Source organism: Bidens hawaiensis, unplaced genomic scaffold (assembly GCF_021521415.1).
Source record: "Bidens hawaiensis isolate Kalapana, Puna unplaced genomic scaffold, B.hawaiensis_p1.1 tig00033874_1, whole genome shotgun sequence".
NCBI lineage: Eukaryota > Viridiplantae > Streptophyta > Magnoliopsida > Asterales > Asteraceae > Bidens > Bidens hawaiensis.
Genome location: NW_027495838.1, coordinates 114,017 through 133,956, shown reverse-complemented (window position 1 = coordinate 133,956; position 19,940 = coordinate 114,017). Strand labels below are relative to the sequence as shown.

Here is a 19,940-nt window from a genome sequence, read left to right as displayed (position 1 = left end):
CAAAACATGGCAATTATCTATTAACAAACACGTTTCATGTATTTTCACATAGTTCAGCAGCTAGTTTTATCAAGACAGTTTTATCAACACGTTTCAGCGTTAACTGCTCGTTCATACCCTCACAACCGCCGACCCTATCTCGAACCCGTTAGATATATAAACGAAGGTGATAATCCAATTAATCTTGCAGATCTTATCCCCTAGCCATCGCCAACCTTTACCCTATAAATAATTAGATTAATTTCATGGTTTACTCGTTCATTCATAACCTTTAGCCGCTGGCCACTGTTGGAGCTTGTTAACCTATCTCCGTTCATTGATCAAGGTAATTGATTACATGGTTTTGATTGCGCCAAGGTGCATATCAAAAGCGCCAACATCAATTTGGTTTATATCATCGGGATCGATCAATTTGATTGTTAGGGTTCTTGATCAATTTATGTTAATTTATGTTTGTGTATATAAATAATGGAAGCGAGTTCTTGATGCACGTCCATTAGTAGTCTGCTGGTTAAACACTTGGGTTGTGTGGGGGGGCAGGTCTCGGGTTCGACCCCCTGCCACCCCGAAATTTTAGTTTTTATTGTTTATTTTTCTTTTTAAACATTTAATAGTTATATAATATTAATAATAATATTTAATTAAAACCATTTTATTAAAAACCGACTTTATGATACTCGTTTAACTCACGTTTTCATTAGTGTGTATACATATATAAGGGTATATGTATATATATAAATATATATTAACTTAATATCTAATATTTATCAAGTAAACTATATGTATATTTATAATTATAAAATTTAAAAGAAATATTTTCAAGATATTTTTATTAATGTAACTAAATATTTTATCTAATAAATTTTCATATATATTATTACATTAATTTAAATTGTTATTGTTTAACTAGTTGTCGTAATTAAATCTTGTACTTAGTGCATTCGTTTGCTCTCGTCTCTCTTAGGCTTTAACATTCGCGTGTGATTTCTCGCATTCTCATTTTCTTAATCATCTGTTGTTCGTCTATCGAGGTGAGTACCACATTCCCCTATTTTACTTGTTTTTTCACGTTTTGGGGACATATGCGTAAATATATTTCTCATATATACTTATACACAAAACCGCAACTATTGTCTTATGTGTTAACAACTGATAACTTACTTGTTTATATGCTTACATGCTTTACGTGAACCGCATTCGAAGAGGTCCAACATAATCTCATAATATTATGATCATACGTCAGTCGTTAGCCTTTGTGCTTCCTGACATCTCAGTTATACTTGCTCATTTGGTTAATTTGTTATTATCATATGACTTGTTGCAACTACATATTTTTGCTATATACTATATGTACATTTAAACTGGTGTGTTGCTCACTCAACCTTGTGTTGACAAACTATATTATTTTCAACGCATATGCAGGTTATCGTGTGACGTGATTATCAAGATTGTTTGAAGAAACTTAGGATGCATGTTAGAGAAAAGATACAAGAACTTAATTTTGGATGTATAATGTAATTATTTATTTATAACATTGATGTACATGAATATTTGTTTGAAATTATTAAATATATATTGAAACTTATAATGTTGCTTGATAGTAACCTTTGAAAAGTTGTGAGCAATCAGTTTGCGCTCCGACATTTCCGTCGTAGGTTTGGGGTGTGACACCATCCTAGTGCAACAATAGCACCATCGCTTCCATAAAAGTCTATATGTTTAAATGTCTAAAATGTCTTATAACTACAACCTTTCTTGTTCTTTCTTTGCTTTGGCTTCTTTTCTTCATAATCACTATCAGCGTTAGAGCTAACATGTTCGTCTTCATCTCTTTTGGTCTTGTTAGATTTCTTCTTGTTCGATGATTCTTGCTTCTTCATAGCCTCGAGCATTGCTGGGAAAACTTCATCAATTCCTTTTGCAATAAGGTGTTGCATATCTTCCTTTTCGCACGAATTGATCATTAGCAGGAGGGTAACAATTGTTTTCTGATTTTCAGCGGTTCGCTTTAATCCTCCCCTCGTATTCCTTGATGGTCCGCTGTTGACGTCAATGTTTGAATTTCCTCTCTTCGACATACTATAGACGGGAAATAGGAGGTAGATATTATTTAATGTGTCTAAAAATCCACTAGATACATACCTATCTTATGCATACTTCCATAAACTTAAACAGGTTAAAGCCTAAGTATTTATGTCAAATACTTAATTTGCTAAGACCGATGGCTCTAATACCAACCTATCACACCCGGCCTCAAGGGCCTAGCCGTGTGACCCATAGTTGGTACCATTTCTGTTAATTTGTCAAAGTTTGATTACGCATCGGAAAATATTTAATAAAATATTTCCTTTTATAACATAAGGAATTAAATACCTTTTTTTCGTTTTACAAAAGTACTTGCTTTAACACAAGTTTTACATATGCTTCGTTTACTAAATTTAGCTGAGCCATAAGTTGTATTCTATGCCTAGCGATCTTCTATCTCCACCGGCCATATCCACCACAATACCTTACTCCTGGCTACCTGAAAACACTTTTAAAATACGCCAGCTATATGCTAGTGAATAATGGTTACTTGATAAAAGGTTTTCATAATTCGTTATGACACAATCACTAATAGTGTTCAACAACTCAGTGGGTCTCAATCTCATCTCATCGGAACTAAACATACGCACAGACCACTTAGTTGACGGTAACTCACCCTAATGACAGTTACTTGCCTCATGGTCAGTATGTATGTAGTGTTCCCACTACAGATCATATATGTAAGGATCCAGGCACATGTGTATTTTAGTCTGAGTGTCTAATACTACCTTGTATCAATACGTTTTAGAGGATTTGAACCAACCCTCATGTAAATACTTTTCTAACTCTTTACATATGGATAATCCTCCGTAATCTAAAAGAGTAGATAATTCATAAATATAGAAGATTTGTACCGACCCTCGTATAAAATCTGTTCTAACTCCTTACGTATGGATAAATCCTTAACTTTATATATTTTTGTAAAAAGGTATAAGTATTGAGCGTATTCACGCTATTAAAAAGTATGGGCGTATTCACGCTATTAAAAAGGCCGGGCATATTCACAATATTAAAAAGGTTGGGCGTATTCACGCTATTAAAAAGGTTGGGCGTATTCACCTTTTGATAAGTTGTTCAACTAAAATTTCTCTGTGTTTGATGAATGATTACCTCGGACCTATAGTTCGAGAATAATAGTTTATTAATTTATCAAGATCGAATGATCTAGCTTCAGACATTTAGTTCAATTTATAGCTTTAAACATTGATAAAATATTTCTTTTGATATAAAAGTCATTTTTATTCAAAATGATTACTTTATTCCGTATCACGTTTTGTGTGGCATGCTTTGGCCTAATAGGTTCGAACAATCTCATTAAGTTCTTCAGGAAAGTAAACGGGTCCCGCGGTTGATTGTCATTTATATGTTACTTTCCTTAGACAAGAATCTCGACTACCGGTATTGTTACCCTTCCAGTTACTACATGGCCGTCATGCTTTTCTTGTTTAATTATTTAATATATATATATATATAATTAATGTTTCTTACTTTAGAATAAAGTCAATTGACAATAACATTTGTATGCAAAACTTTATGTTTCTTAATAATAAAGAAATGTTTACATTTGTAAACCAATAAACAACTTAAATACATCTATAAACTTTCCAAGGTTTAGGCTATACCCTCGACTAACATCTAAGCTATGAATTGAAATATCTTATACATAACTATTACCTTAAAATGGGTGTAATGCTTAAGTACGAACGAGGAGTACTTCAACTATACGTAGGGTGTCGGGGGTATGAAACGTTGAAACTCTATAGTGGCGTCGGGACTCCAACTCGGTGGCATAAATGACAAGAAAATGAGAGTGGTTTGGTGTTCAGGATATCACAAATGAGCAACATATGACCACTATTTATAGTTGAAAGTAACACCCTCGGTCGGACCGTCTCTTGCCATGATTCATTCTTGTGATGACACATGTCCTTTCATGTGGACATGTGGCAACACATTTCATTCTATATGATTAGTCAATGGACACATGTCGATTTCATCCGATTATTCATCGGACACATGTCGATTTCATGCGATTACATCGTGTATATATATATATATATATATATATATATATATATATATATATGGGAGGGTTATTTTGAGAACCATAGTGAGTTTTAAGAACTTTAAGAACTCAATTTTGAACCACACATTTAATTAAATGATATGAAATATGTGGCTGGGATTAAATTTAATTAAAAAATGAAACAGGATAGAGAATAAGTATTTTTGATAATTACACAAGTTTAAACGTTAGTTACACATGTGTAAAGAGTCGATTCGGTGTGTAAAATAATACCGTAATTTTTTGTACATCACTTACACTTACGTATTACACACGTGTAAAAAAAAATCGAAAAAAAATTGTTACGTTGAGTTCTTTCGAGTTCTTAAAACTTATAGTGTTTTCTCAAAAGAAATCAATCATATATATATATAGCTAAATAACTAGTCCCTCAACATCAAAAATTGTCAAAATTGGTATGGAAATTTTTGGAATGTAGTGCATATGTGCATTAATGTGGTGTTACATATATGTGATAGTGTGTTTTGCATCAATTATTAGTGTTGTATCTGCATATATTCAATAGTGTGTATTATATAATGCATTTGTGTTGTATTATATGCAACACTATTTTATATATGCAATACACATTAATGCACATACGCATTATATCGACAGTTTTTTTTAGGAACAATATCATCTTATTAGGAGGAAAGAAAACAAATCGCAAAATATTATTTTTAAAAAAAGTTAAAAATAATTTTTAAGTAATTCTTTAGTTATCTCTTTAAAATAGTTCTATCTAGATCCTACCCCTATATAAATGATCCAATACCCATATATATATATATATATATATTGTGTTTACAAGTGTTCTATGCATCATGAGTTACATATTGTGCATTAGGTTTTTTTCCTATAGTTTTCATATTTTATCTTTAGTCCCTATACTTTTCATGTTTTATAAGTTTGTCACAAAGTACGTTCTATTTTTAATTTCAACACTTTTCTACTTTCAACTTTGTTTCTTTTTAATACTTTTCATATTTTACAAAATTTTCATTTAACGTTTTAGTCTAAATTTTGCAAATATACACGCTTCAACACGCGTGTATTGTTCAACGTTCTTACCAATGTTGTAAAATTAGGTTTACAAGGTCGAGTACTCTCTGGGTACTCGCTATAAGGTATGTCGCCAAGGAGAGTTTACTTAACTCCGCTTAGTTACTAAGAATCGGTCAAAGGTGTTCAACCTCAGCCAGAACCGCATCTAGTCGATGAACCTGGGCCGTGTTTGACTTTAAAAAAATAAAATATAATTCGTATATCTATAATATTATGAACAAATATTACTTTTTTAATTAAATATTAGCAATTGTTAGAATAAATTATTATTTGAAAATGTATATATCTTATTTATATTGATATTCACCTATTATGTTATAAATATTAGTAAACTTTTGATATTTGACGTATATATAATATCCAAAAAAAATTCTATTTGTTTACTATTTCCGAGTACTCTTAGTACACCCAACTCCCCGTTCAGCCGCTTAGGGTCCGCCTAGCGACTTTTACAACCTTGGTTCTTACGTCTATAATTCTCGTTCAACTTTTTGGTCATAAGGCGACTTAGTTATTTTTTTCTATGTTTTATCTTTCAGTCTATTTTTCGCGTGTTAACACACCACAACAGACGACCGTGATTAAACATTTTTACGTCTATTATTGTTTGGTTTAACAACCCCGTAACAAAACATGGGTCCAACGCTCCTATCAACACACGAGTTCGATAAATGTTTCAAGGTTACTTTCTTTAGTGGCCTTACGCCCCACCACAACGCGGTGGGGCTTAATACTAGTTAATACTAAACCACAAACTTTTTGGCTTGGTGGTAGCTTGGTTGCTTTTTATAAAAAAGGTTGATGGTTCAAGCCGAGAAACTAGAATACCTGCATGTAGTTGATTAAATTATATACTTCTTAGACTGGGTGTTATGGTTAAAAAAGTGGGACGTCAATACCCAGTGGCGGAGCCACATGTTGACCACCGGGTTCGACAGAACCCGGTCTTTTTCGCTTTTATACATAACCTATGGTATTGAATAAACGAGTGAACCCATTCTTTTTCTGCGAACGAACACAGTGTCATCACAAAATAAAAAGTTCGAACCCATGGATTACGAAAAATTTAGTAACTTTTTTTAGAAATGAATATATTTTTTATAAAAACATAAAAAGCTTTGAAAAACTATAAAAATTACTAATAAACATAAAAAATGGACAAATAATAACATGTATATAGATTATATAAAAAAGCTCAAAGTTATTCATAGAATGAGTCAATAAGCTCAACTCAATTATCATTCTTAACCATAAAATCAAAATAAAAACTGAACATGAATGATGCGTAGTCGGATGAGTGATGATTTAAGTAATCGGATGGGCGGCGATTATCAGTGTTTTGAAACCCGGCCCGGCGGGACGCGATCTCAACACCGGGTCGGGTCAGTGTATTTTGGTCGTTTCGAAAAACCCGGCTGGTTTTACGGGTGGACGGTCGGCCCGGACCGGTTGACCCGGCGGGTGAACCGGTAAAACCAATTTTTTCATTAAATTGAAAATGAAATGTGCATGCCGGGATTCGAACTTGAGTCATTTAAGAGAGAGAAGCTTTAATAATTACTTATTAGCCAACCAACTAAAGCTTCATTGATGTCTCTATTTGATCAAACATAAATAATATATATTTTAAAAAAATGTATAAAATATAGATAAACATTAAATTTTGTTATTATTATTATTTTTGTTTATTATTGTTTTTATATGTCTATGAGATATACATACATACATACATACATACACATATATATATAGATATACATACATACACATATATATATAGATATATATATATATATGTAAATATATATTTAAATTATTTATGACGTCATCCGGGTCAAAACCGGTCCGCCCTCCCGGGTCGGTCCGACCTTTGACCCGGTAAGGCGTCCGGGTCGACGTCCGGGCCGGGTTTGGAAACATTGGATTATATGGATGATGCTTTTATTTGTTATATTGAAAATGAGTTCTTTTTTAAAGTCACAATTGAATATGTTATAAATCGTTTTCAACACGTGAAAACATGTATGGAACAATTATAATATTTTATTAAATGTTGACAATATATTTTTGTTATAATAATGATATTGCATTTTATTTATCTAACCGAATGATTAATCTGACCCGACCCGATACAGCCGGATCCGTAAACTCTGACGTCTGAAAAAAATCGAGCACCGAAAATTTCCGAACTCATAGGATAAAATTCCTGACTTCACCGCTATCGATACCTGCATGGCATCGAACCCATTTGTCCATAAAACTATTGCAAACTAATGAAATGCACCCATATCATTATTGAGGGGGGCGACCATCCGTAGTGGAGCTTCATGTGAAGCGTTTTGGTGTATAACGCCGGGGGCACACCGCCCCCCCCCCCCCCCCCCCGGCGTTTTGAGTTTTTTTAACCACGTTTTGGTTAAAACGCTGAAAATAGCACGCAAATAAAAAAAACTACCGTTGGGGCATGTTACCGTTATGGAGCCTTTGGATTTAAAAAAAAATTATTAATTAAATTTATACTATACAAACAAACCAAACTCATTTTTTTAACACATTCTTCTTCCTTCCAATTCTATACCAATTATATTTTTTACTCAAATACTAGCAAAATGTTTCCGAATAACAACCAAAATGTTCTCGGTTTCGGTCAATTTGCCCGTCAAGGCACCAAAATCCACAACCGAACCCATCTATCGCCCAGATGTCAACCGTACCCGTCCCGCATATGTTGGACCCGCAAATGGCCGCGTACATTGCATTTTTACAAAACTCTATGCCAAATGCGGTGCCCGGTTTTCAAAACTCAACGGCAAACATTTTTTCCGGATCGGGTTCCCAACCCGTCCCGGAGACCCAACCTGAGGTCGAGTTGGTGCCGAAGACACAACCCGTCTCGGAGACCGTAGGCAGTTTGAGCCAACGCGGACGTCCGAGAAAACACGCAAAGAAGCCCGCCGGCGAACCTGGTTAAAAAGACGGTGATACCGTGGAGTATCGACGAGTGCGTACTATGTGCTCGTGCTTGGTGCGCGATATTGGAAAATGCCAAATGCGGTAGGTTTTTAAAATACATATATATATTTTTTAAATTTCTTAGAACAATCATTGAACGTGTAATGTTTTTATTTTTTTAGCGAACTATAAAAAACGGGGGTATTTTGGCACAAAATTAAAGAGTTGTTCCACGACCTTGGCGGGGACTCACGTCGAGAAAAAGATTCGTTATTGTCGAAATGGGGCGACATAAACACCAAATGCATGGGTTTCCATATGGTTTTCTCTCATATGAATCGAAATATGAGTAGCGGTGTCTCGGACGTGGAAGTCATGGAAAACGCGTTGATAGAGTATCAACATAAGGTCTCGGGGGCCTTCAATTACTTTGGCATTTGGAAAGAACTGTTGAGGTTTCACCAAAAATGGGGCCTGGTTTTGGATGCCGAAACCGAATGTGGTCCGCGTAATAAAAAGTCTAAAACATCGTCTTCGGTTGATCCAGACACGCCCCGTTCCGACGCTCGAAACCTCAACCTAAGCGATAATGATGTCGTGAATACTACCGAGATGCTTCGGCCGGGGGGTAGAAGAAGCAAGGGCAAGGGAAAGGGGTCACTTCGTCGTCGGCAACGGGTTCGAATCCCGAATGGAAAGTCAATTCAAAGAAATGAACTCTCGACTCCAAGATTTACACGAACTTGGAACCCGACGACTTAAAGTAAATTTGGATGTCGTCGAACTACTTAGAAGGAATGAAATGGACAAAGACATCGAGATTTTATCAAGTGAGCTAACCGAAGCCGACCCGAGAGTCCGATCTCTAAAAGCCGCTCGACAAGCGAAAATTTTAGAAAAATATAACATGTAGTTTTATTAGTATTATTTATGTATTTTTTTTAATTTGATGTATTTTTTATTTTAATTTAGTTTTTATTTGAAAGTTTAATGTATTTTTTAATTTTATGTTTATTTATTTAAATGAATTATTATTTAAATGACTGGGCGTCACGTGGCGCATAACGCCTGATGGTGAAGAGTTATGACTACACCCTGTTTTGGTAAAAAACCATAACTCTGACTGGGCGTCACGTGACGCATAATGCCTGGAGGTGGAGAATTATGACTACTCATGGTCTAACAAACAATTTTATGAGCCAATAATTATTTATTTAGATTAGATAATTTTTATAGGAAAATTAAAAGTTCTTAAATACGTCTTAAGGTTCCATATCTATTAATATTAAACAAAAAAAATATTCACGTCTTCATCATGTTAATTAATTGCTAAAAAAACCAATGATATCTATATTTCTATTGAGTGTTCTAACTATATTTGCTTTCGTACACATAAAAGTTGAAATTCAATTTGAAACACATTCGAAGTTTGAAGGTTCGAATTCAGTTTTAAATCATTCGAATTCCATTAGGTTCAAATTCAATTTTGATATCTTTTACTAATTTATGATTTTAATTTCGAATTAAAAGTATACAATTTATTTCCAGAGTCTACCATCGAGTTCAACCAGTCACCACTAAAACCACCACCGCCACCTTGTAGTCAACAAGTAGTCATTTCATCCCATACCAAGAACCTGGTTTTATCAAGAAACAGTTTTGACACGTTACCCGACCTATCTATTTTACGACATTGATATTTAATAGTCATGCAAATTCTGACAACCGTTTTGAGTTTGAAGTTGTGTATGCATATTCCATATATGTGTTGCTTTGAAATGGTGAACAAAAGCTACAAGAGAAATCTGGTCAAGGGGATAAAGAGGCTTGTTTTAACGCAAGAGCTGCTGCACGGTACCACGAAGCTGCAGCAATGGCCCCTGGATCTGGTACTGATTTAAGGATATCCCCAGAGACATATGTTGAACGCCTCGCCTGCATCATCATTATATATGCCATATTAGAGATGCCATTTAGCACATAAATTATTATTATTATTATTTATAAATTACAAATAAAAGTATTTACGTGCTCCTTTGACTTTGATCTCAGGAGTAAATATACACGGCAAAAGTTTTGACTAAAATTCGTTTCTGATGTGGAACGAAGACATAACATATTAAAGAGAAAAGAGAAATATGCATACCTGAGCTTCCATTTGTTTAGTGCATTCTGCTCCATCAACAGCAGCATCAGATGAGGTAACAAAGGCGTCCAAAGAATCATCCCCAATCGTTAACCTCTGAAATTTACACATGCTTAACCTTTCTCTATTTAACTAAATTTCTTGACTTGGGTCAAAGTCACATGATTGTACCTGTTTAAGAAGTGTTGAAGCAGGAATAAGAGCATCTAACATAGTGCGATAACCAGGAGCAGCCCCGCCATATAACATAACTGCACTGATAGCCGCCTCAAATGCTTCAGCCCCTGCACAGTTGACCGAGTCAAAAATAGCAGAAGCAACACCATGTGAAAGGATAAAACTGTCAGTATGAGATCACATTGCAGCGGTGTAATATCGGATTGATTGCTTAGTTTTAACCGTGCATATGCTGCCTTGCAAAATATGTCGTATCTGTTTCAAACATCAATAAGCAAGAAGCATAAGAGGAAATCGAAAACTTAGGTGGCGTTCGGTTCACGGAATTTTATAAAGGAATTGGAATTGGAACCGGAATGTTTGGTAAGTCTATAATGTGTTTGGTTGATAAACTTGTTAATGGAGTTATCAATCAATTAATCATACCCAGTGAAATCCCACCAATAGCAAAGCTATGGTTAAAGCATTTTATTGGTTTTTATCAACTTTCCTTCCAAAATTGGAATGATTTATAAATTTCATTCAACGTGGGATTTCATTGAAATTTAATTTTTAAATTCCTACGAATTCTGTGAAACGAACACGCTGACAGAGAAGGTTTAGAGGAAATGTTTATTAATACAGGATTCCACTTGTTCCTCCCATGACTCTTCTGACGGATGATCCTATCTCATTAATAGTTTCAGCAGCATCATTGAAAGGATAGCTATTACCAAACAAAAAACAACTTCAATAAGTCAAAAGTAATTTGATCCGCACTCATAGGGTGAATTGAGGTAGAGGAAAACAAATACTTGCAGGTGGCAACTTTAACCACTTATATGAAAGCAGGAAAGTTGTCAGATGCTTATAAAACCTCACATCATCATCATCATCATCATCATCGTACTCAGTATATCCCACCAATAGCAATGCTATGGTAGGGTCTGAGGAGGGTAAGATGCAGACAACCTTACCTCTACCCCATAGGGATAGAGAGGCTGCTTCCGATGAGACCCCCGGCTCGATAGTAGTTTTGCATCAAGCCTTGGACATAAGGCACATAGCACTCAATCATCGGGACACCGGCTGATTGATGCATGTGCCCTTGTCTTTCGGCTATCAATGCCACCACATGATGCCTGATTAACCTTCCCCCACTTTTAACGTTATTTTCACGAGATTAGTAAAATAACGTCAAAATTAGTGCAATTTTACTTTTGCCCACCCGAGAGTTCACACATATATACATTATATGCGTGCACCGCCAGCAGGGCATCTTATAAAACCTCACAATTGTGTTAATTAGATTATAATTTTGGTATATTGATTTTTTAAGAGTAAATTACACCAATTGATCCTGTGGAGTGTTAAAATTTCAGCCTTCATCTTTAAGTATACTGATCACCCAAGCTGCACACTTATCATCATTGGCATGGATGGAAGTTAAAATATGTTAAGTTGGTATAAAATTACATTTTACCCTTATTATAAAAAAAATAATACAAATCAAAAGTAAAAAGTAACAATTATAAAATAAAAGACCAAAGAAACAAATGAAGAAGTTTACTGGCTCATTGGTTGTAAACAAAAGCAAGTGGTTGAAAAAACATGGTTTGTTGAATACGAATGATAAACAGTAGCAGTTTTGTGAAGAAGATAAGGTGCATGTTGGTAATTTAATATTTTCCCACGCTGGGTAAAATGGTCGTTTTGAAAAAACTCACGCCTTTTTTAACGTTCATCCACGCCAAGGACGATAAGGGTGCCACATAAGTGAACAATAGGGACTACAACCATAATCTCTCTCACTCGAAGACCGAAGCTCGAATTTTAACATACAACATGGACGACTGGTGCGATTTACTCTTCTTTTAATTACATGTGCACATTGAAGTGATGGAGCCGGATCAAATAGAGAGCGTACTACTTCTTTAGGTCCTCTTGAATAGCTGTTGCGCCTCTAGCCATCTATAATCAACAGTTATTCATTAAACATTAATAATAATGTGCAAGTATACAAACAATCCAAATATAGTTGGACCAACTTACTGTTGATCCGCAGTCACCATCACCCACTTTGCTGTCCCAATCATTTAAAGTATCTTTAAGGTTAATAATTGCAAGTGTTGCTGCTTCTATTGCCACCTCCAGTGCACGACCTTGCTGACTAAGCTGCTGTGGCCTGCCTAATACATGCTGCTCAAAAACATACATATTATTACCAAATTACCTAAAAAGAGAAATCTAGTAGACTAAACGAGCAAAAATACGAAAGGTCCGTGGGTAGAGCTTTTTGGTCCCTTTTTTCAAGTTTCTAAATAATTAATATAATTTTTTATATGTTATTGTTAGCCCATTGTCAATCATATAGGACCCAGAACTAGATTGAAATTTACACTACGTAAACAGGCAGGTAAACCTCTGGCATCATACAAATGGAGTGAATAGCATTATTCAATGAATCGACACACTCCTAGACTCCTAGTCATACATAATAAAGATCATTTCACTGGTATATCCCATTCAGCTAATTCTCTTTTCATGTACAAATCTATGCTTTCTTATATCTATGCTAACAGCCATTCAGCTTTTAACAGATAAAAAGAAAAAGTAGAATACTGAAGGGTATTCTAATGGTTATTTATAAGAAACAGGAACAGTAACCCACCAGCATCAGGAGGTAGATAATTAAAGGTTTACTTGGAAGTAAGACACAAAAAAAGAAAATAAATAAATAAAATTTATAATCTACGAACTGTCATGAAAAGAGGGTTTTTTTAGTTAAGAAGAAGACCAAAAATGTTCCTTAATTTCACTAGATTGTCGCTTTATGTGATTCATACTAGAAACCAACAAAAAGGTATAAAATAAAGCAAAACTAAATTGTTATGAAAATCAATACAACCTCATCACTCTTTGTTGAACGAGAAGAGGGAACCGGAACAGGAATCTTGGCAGGCGGGTGATCACCTACAAGTAACTACAACTACTAAGTTTTATGTACAAATGAAGATTCTCTATATAATTAGAGTGGCGGTAATTTTGACTTTTTTTTATGATGATTAGAATGATGACATTATTTCAATAATAACAGACACTAGGAGAAAGGTAAGAACACATTGTAATACTACCGTCAGCTCCGACAGGCCAATGTGGAGCCTTTGTGGCAGCATCTAGGCGTTTTAAAATTGCTTGCTCTGCCTTCATTATGGATATTGAAAACCCTGCAGCATACAGGGTGAGGTCATACCTTCATTATGGATATTAAAAAAGTGCTTTAAGTTTAAACAAATAAAAACAATCTAGCAAACCTGCCATGTCAAGAGAGGTCATAAATGAGCCCGTATATACTCTGACAACCGCAAGTCCGTGTTCAAGCTGTAAAATAGGGACAGCCTTTCCAGCAGCAATCATCAATTCCATAACAGGTGTTGCTCCTAATCTGAAAATGCCAAAAGAAAGTAACTTATTACATCTTTAGCCTCTTACTTAAACATTAAAATGTTCTCAAATGCATCTAGATAATTTCTGACTGCCCTTATGTGATTGTAAGATAGCATTTATGAGAAGATAAGAATCAGGAAAGAATCCATACCCGTTAATCATGAGTACCACACGACTCCCACGTTTGATTGGAACATAGTTAGTTTCCTGAAAAGATAGAAAAAATGGTGCTATTAAAAACTGTAAGTCAAAATACAAAAAAATAAAATAAAATAAAAATAAAAGAAAAAGAAATGAACGTTGGAGAACAAAGCATATCAATCTCGACAATGTATTAATATAAAAAAGACGGATCATTGTTTGCTTTGAAGTAGCATACTTCTGAGAGAATGCGATTCAGCACATGGGATACCACCAAATCCACGGGTTGAATGTCTGCTACAATAGCACCAGGTTCTCCATGCTGAAGCAAATGCAAATTAATTAATAATTTTTTAAAACATTTGTATAAACACACCCTGCTTACAAATGCAGCACTGGTAAATAAGTAGGGGTGGTTAACGAGCAAGGCCACTCGTGCGCTACTCAAGATCGGCTAGCCAGAAACTCAACCAAGCTGAGCTTAAACAAGCTTTTTATTTACATAAATTTATTAAAAATATACTTTTATAATAACTTACATATAAAATTATAATAAAAATAATCAAGTAATATGTATTATATATATATATATCATCATCATCATCATCATCGTACTCAGTATATCCCACCAATAGCAAAGCTATGGCAGGGTCTGAGGAGGGTAAGATGTAGACAGCCTTACCTCTACCCCGTGGGGATAGAGAGGCTGCTTCCGGTGAGACCCCCGGCTCAATAGTAGTTTTGCATCAAGCCTTGGACATAAGGCACATAGCACTCAATCATCGGGACGCTGGCTGATTGGTGCATGTACCCTTGCCTTTCGGCTATCAACGCCACCACATGATGCCTGATTAACCTTCCATCACTTTTAAATATGTATATATATGTATATACTTATATATATTATATATAAGTATATAATATATTATATACTTATATAATATATTATATTATATACTTCCATCACAATATATATATTATATATATATATATATATTGTAATTACAAATATGTATGTATATACTTATAAATAATAAATAAATAAAATAACTAAATAACCAATCTATAATAAACGAGTCGAGCCATATTAAATTAAAACGAGCCGAGCCCGGTACACCCCACCATGTTAGCAAATGATACTTACAATTCCAAGACCAAGCTCCATTTTTCCTGCACCCAATCGGTCGGATTTTTGCTGACCAGGAAGTGTGCAAACTGAGAGTGCAACACCCATTGTACCAACTATCCCACACGCATGCCTTGCTTCAGCTGCAACATCAGAGAGGGAAAGACCACTAGCAGCTGCTGCTCCTGCAATCTAAATTTCTCAACAAATAAATAAATATATAAACAAAATGTATTAAGATAAATAATTTAACGACATACATACCTTATGAACAAGAATGGTTCCAGCCAAACCTCTTCTTCCAGCTATGCCTAGTGGGGGTGGCAATGCACAATCATCTCCAACAATTACCATCTACAACACACAGTGAGATGAATAGTGAATGTTTGAGATGAGTATGGATCCCTCATTTTGAAGGGTACTGACCTCTACTTTGTAACCTTGAGCTTTAGCTTCCTCGGCTGCCAATCCAAAGTTTAATCGGTCGCCAGTATAGTTCTTGACAATCAGGAGGCATCCCATTGGGCCAGTGACAGAGCGAATGCCCTAAAACATTAGTTGGCATCATCATGCCCTAACCTAGGCTAAAACATTGGTGGTATGTTAGAAAGAAAGAAAGCATACCGCAAGAATGGAAGTGACAGGCGGAGAGGCAAAGACATCGCCGCAGATAGCTGCAGTGAGCATCCCATCCCCTACAAATCCAGCATGAGCAGGCTCATGGCCACTGCCACCTCCTGATATAACGGAGACTTTGTCATACGTTGGGCCGGAAACATCAGCACGTAAAACAACCTTCACCTCTGGAAACCCATCCAAATACTGCAACCCAGGATAAGTTTCCACAAGTCCCTCAATGAACTCGGTCACAACATCTGCATTGCATTTAAATCCAATTGCATCGCATTATTTAGGGAAGGAAGCAATCGAACAACAACAACATCTTTTCTTTTTCTATCATATATATGTTCTGGAAAATCGACTAGTAATTCAAGACGATAGATAGTAAGTAAGTACCATTAGGATTGTTTATGAGCTTTTTACTCTCCAACGCCATCGAATTCAATTCAAACACTCCAAAAACTTCAAACCCTAGCCTGTGTGTGTATGTTTACCAACCGCAGCAGGAACTTTTATTTGGCTGTAAGATGTTCACTTCGTTTATGTTCGTCCGATTTTATAAATGAACCGGACACCAACAGAATTTTTTAGGTGGCCAATCTAGACGCGTTCGTTTAATAGCGTTTGTGAACGTCTGGTAGCGTCCGTTTAATAGTGTTGTGTATGTTAAAATTCTTTGAAAAATGAAGAAAACGAAGCATGTTTCTCGTGAAAAATTATAAGTTTGTGGATTTTGAACTCCAAGACATTATTTTGATATGATTATGTTTTGGATATCATGTGGTGTAAACGTTCATTAGTGTTTATTTTGATATGTTTATCTTTGTCGATTAATGTTCGTTAGTGTCCATTGGTGTTCTTTTGTCGATTAGCGTTTGTTAGTGTTCGGTTGTCCATTAGTGTATGTTTACAATACTAACAAACGAACACGGACAAACTCAATTCCTTAATGAACGGACACAAACATGAATTTTCATTTGGTAAAGTGTTTGTGAACCGTCCGTTTGTTTGACAAAAACTTAACAAACGAACACGGACATGGTCTCGTCCTGTTCGATTCGGTCCGCTTACGGCTCTAATTTAAATCATATTTTTTCATATTAGAAAAAAAATTAGATAGTTGAAACATTACTTTAAAAAATTGTTATGATACTATAAACAAAAACAATGATGTTTAGTTGTCCTAACCACATTTAATCCTAGCATAAAGTTCTCTCTTAATCTTCTAATATCTCTTCTCCTTAATTCATGCTATCCATGAGTAATGGGTGAAAATGATTTGACCCGTGAGTTACAACATTTTCAATATATTTCAAGATATTATGCACACATTAATGATCATTTACAACAATTTGATACCTAAAATATAATTATGTTCAATTAATACCTTACATTTTATTATAAAATTCAACATTTTTTAACAATAAGGGCTCGTGAATTCAACATTTTTAAGATTATGCAATTCATGTTTTTTTCTGAAAAGTTATAATCCATGTTGTTTGTTTTTTTTGGAAACCATTGTTTCCTTAATTTTTTTATTTCAAAAATATTTATCACATACTCAATTTCAACAAAAGAAATAGATTTATATACGAATATAACTTTTCATGGCAGTTACTTACATATAACATGTACCAAATCATTCTATGTATTTAAAATTCTTTGGTTTTATTATTGTTATGAATCCGTTTGAATTCGTTTTTACCGCTTCTTTAATGATTTAAAACCATCTCTATTTGAAAGTCATTTCTACTTTGCGAGCGTCTATCTTCTTGAATGTCTCTAATTTCTTGCTACCTGTACTAACTTTATTTCCTGTAATACGGGGGAAAAATACGTCAGCGATATGCTGGTGAATCGTTGTCTCTAAAAACATTTTATAAATCTTTCTTTTACTGACAAGATAATTTTCTTGAACATCCTCAGCAGAAACGTTTCTTATTTCTGGGATTGTGTCTCTGCCATACACACACAATTTCGGTTCTCCGGGAACTGACGCCCAATGGAGAACTTTTATTGTGATATCTAGTTTGCGGCCACGTAGCCTTGATTGATAGAGTACATTAATTATGTTTGGATCCAGACACGTGTGTTGTCACACCCCAACCTACGGCGGAAATGCCGATGCGTGAACTGATTGCTCACAGCTTTTCAAAGGTTACTATCAAGCAATATTATAAGTTTCATATCTATTAAATTAAATTACATATAAAACAAAATCCATACAATATTCAAACAAAACAGTAATGTATCAAACAAATATAAATCATAAACAATATTGTCTCGTTAATATTTTCTTCTAGCATACATCCTTAAGTGATCTTCTAATTACATCACATCACACGAATACCTGCATATGCGTTGAAAATAAAGTAGTTTTGTCAACACAAGGTTGAGTGAGCAACACACAGGTAGCGTTTGGTATGCAGGAATGGAGGACGGAATGGAATGACTCACTGTGAAGGAATGAAAAATAGTGTGTTTGGTTGACCAAAGGAATGGAATGACCCATTACAAAGTCCATTCCATTCCCCTTAAAATACCCCAATTTCATTCCTTCCATACCCCATGTTTTTTTTTCATTCTATTCTCTCCTTCACCCTACATCACCTCCACCACCCTCCCAACACCACCACCACCCAACATCGACACCCACCACCACCACCAACCACCGTCGCCACTGCCACCACCACCGCCTCCCACCTCCACCAACCATCACCATCGGTGCCAGCCACCCAGCACCGTCAGCCGCCCGCCGCATATATCAACCATCGCCCCACCATCACACATGTCGCCCACCGTCACCGCTGCCCACCACCGCCGCCAATGCCACCAATCACCACCATCGGCGTCCACCATCACCACCACCCACCTGCACAAACCATCGCCATTAGTACCAGCCAGCCACCACCTCCAGCCGCCCGCCGCATTCATCAATCATATCCCCACCATCACACACGCCGCCCACCACCACCTCCACTGTTACCTCCTCCACCACCACCTCCACCGTTACCGCCACCGCTCCCACCACCACCACTCATTACCATTTTAATTTTATTTTTTTCTTACCTACCAACAATACAAATTAATGATTCAATTCATTCCTATGTGGTAACCAAACATTTCATTGGAATGGTAATAACCCATTCCATTCCGTTGTTCATTCCATTACCACGTCCATTCCGTCGTCCATTCCATTACCCCATACCAAACCGGCCCTGTCAGTTTAAATGTACATATAGTATATATAAAAATATGTAATTGCAACAAGTCATATGAGAATAACAAATTAACCAAATGAGCAAGTATAACTGAGATGTCGAGAAGCACAAAGGCTCTAACGACTGGCGTATGATCATACTATTCTGTGATTATGTTGGACCTCTTCAAATGCGGAAGCATATAAAGCAAATAAGCACATAAACAAGTAAGATGTTAACACATAAGACAATAGTTGCAGTTTTGAGTATAAGTATATATAAGAAATATAATTTACGCATATGTCCCCAAAATGTGAGAAAACGAGTAAAAATAGGGGAATGCGGTAATCACCTCAACAAATGAACCCAAGTGAAAAAGATAACAAATAAGAATGACGATTCACGGAACTCACGCGTTGACGATGAAACCTAATACGGAAAAATAGAATACGGATACACTAAGTTAATGAACTCGATCGAATAAGTGAGTTCGTTAATTATAATTTCATTAAGTCGTATATTCTTTTTTTTACTCATAATTAATATAACATTTTAATTATACAAGATTATATAAAAATACTTAAGTAATTATTTATAAGACTTTGGATAAATTATTTTAAATTAAAATACGTTTAATGTTTATATATATTCTTATTAAAGATAGCTTTTAAAATAAATATTGTAAATTATAGGTAGAAGATAATAATAAATAATAATACTTATACTAAATATGATCTTTTAATATATATATATATATATATATATATAGAGAGAGAGAGAGAGATTAAAACCTTATATTTTTTTACACATAATACCTTTTCATACATATATTCATAAATATATATATACACACACACACAAATATATGCATTTATATGTGGTTTTTAACAATGTTTCAGGAAAACAATAGGTTTATATGTCGGTTTTAAGAAAAAT

At 35.1% G+C, this 19,940-nt stretch overlaps 1 protein-coding gene across 1 annotated transcript; it reads right to left on the bottom strand.

Annotated features, from left to right (window-relative positions):
* Positions 1 to 9,800: 9,800 nt before the first annotated feature.
* On the bottom strand, positions 9,801 to 16,275 carry LOC143585508 (putative 3,4-dihydroxy-2-butanone kinase). Its single transcript, XM_077067281.1, has 17 exons — positions 16,201 to 16,275; positions 15,808 to 16,058; positions 15,610 to 15,729; positions 15,448 to 15,537; positions 15,202 to 15,375; positions 14,296 to 14,379; positions 14,068 to 14,123; positions 13,784 to 13,914; positions 13,604 to 13,696; positions 13,378 to 13,442; positions 12,522 to 12,668; positions 12,397 to 12,440; positions 11,113 to 11,196; positions 10,672 to 10,745; positions 10,485 to 10,597; positions 10,314 to 10,409; positions 9,801 to 10,102 (listed from the first exon to the last, which is right to left on the bottom strand). The coding sequence occupies exons 1-17, from the start codon at positions 16,238 to 16,240 to the stop codon at positions 9,977 to 9,979; spliced, it is 1,788 nt and encodes a 595-aa protein (XP_076923396.1). The 5' UTR covers positions 16,241 to 16,275; the 3' UTR covers positions 9,801 to 9,976.
* Positions 16,276 to 19,940: the final 3,665 nt, after the last annotated feature.

Coding starts and splice junctions, on each gene's coding strand:
- LOC143585508 (XM_077067281.1), bottom strand. CDS start 16,240: ATGGCGTTGGAGAGTAAAAAGCTCATAAACAATCCTAATG. Junction 13,915..14,067: donor GTGGTACTCATGATTAACGG/GTATGGATTCTT, acceptor TGGCATTTTCAG/ATTAGGAGCAACACCTGTTA. Junction 10,410..10,484: donor CTTCAACACTTCTTAAACAG/GTACAATCATGT, acceptor TGTAAATTTCAG/AGGTTAACGATTGGGGATGA.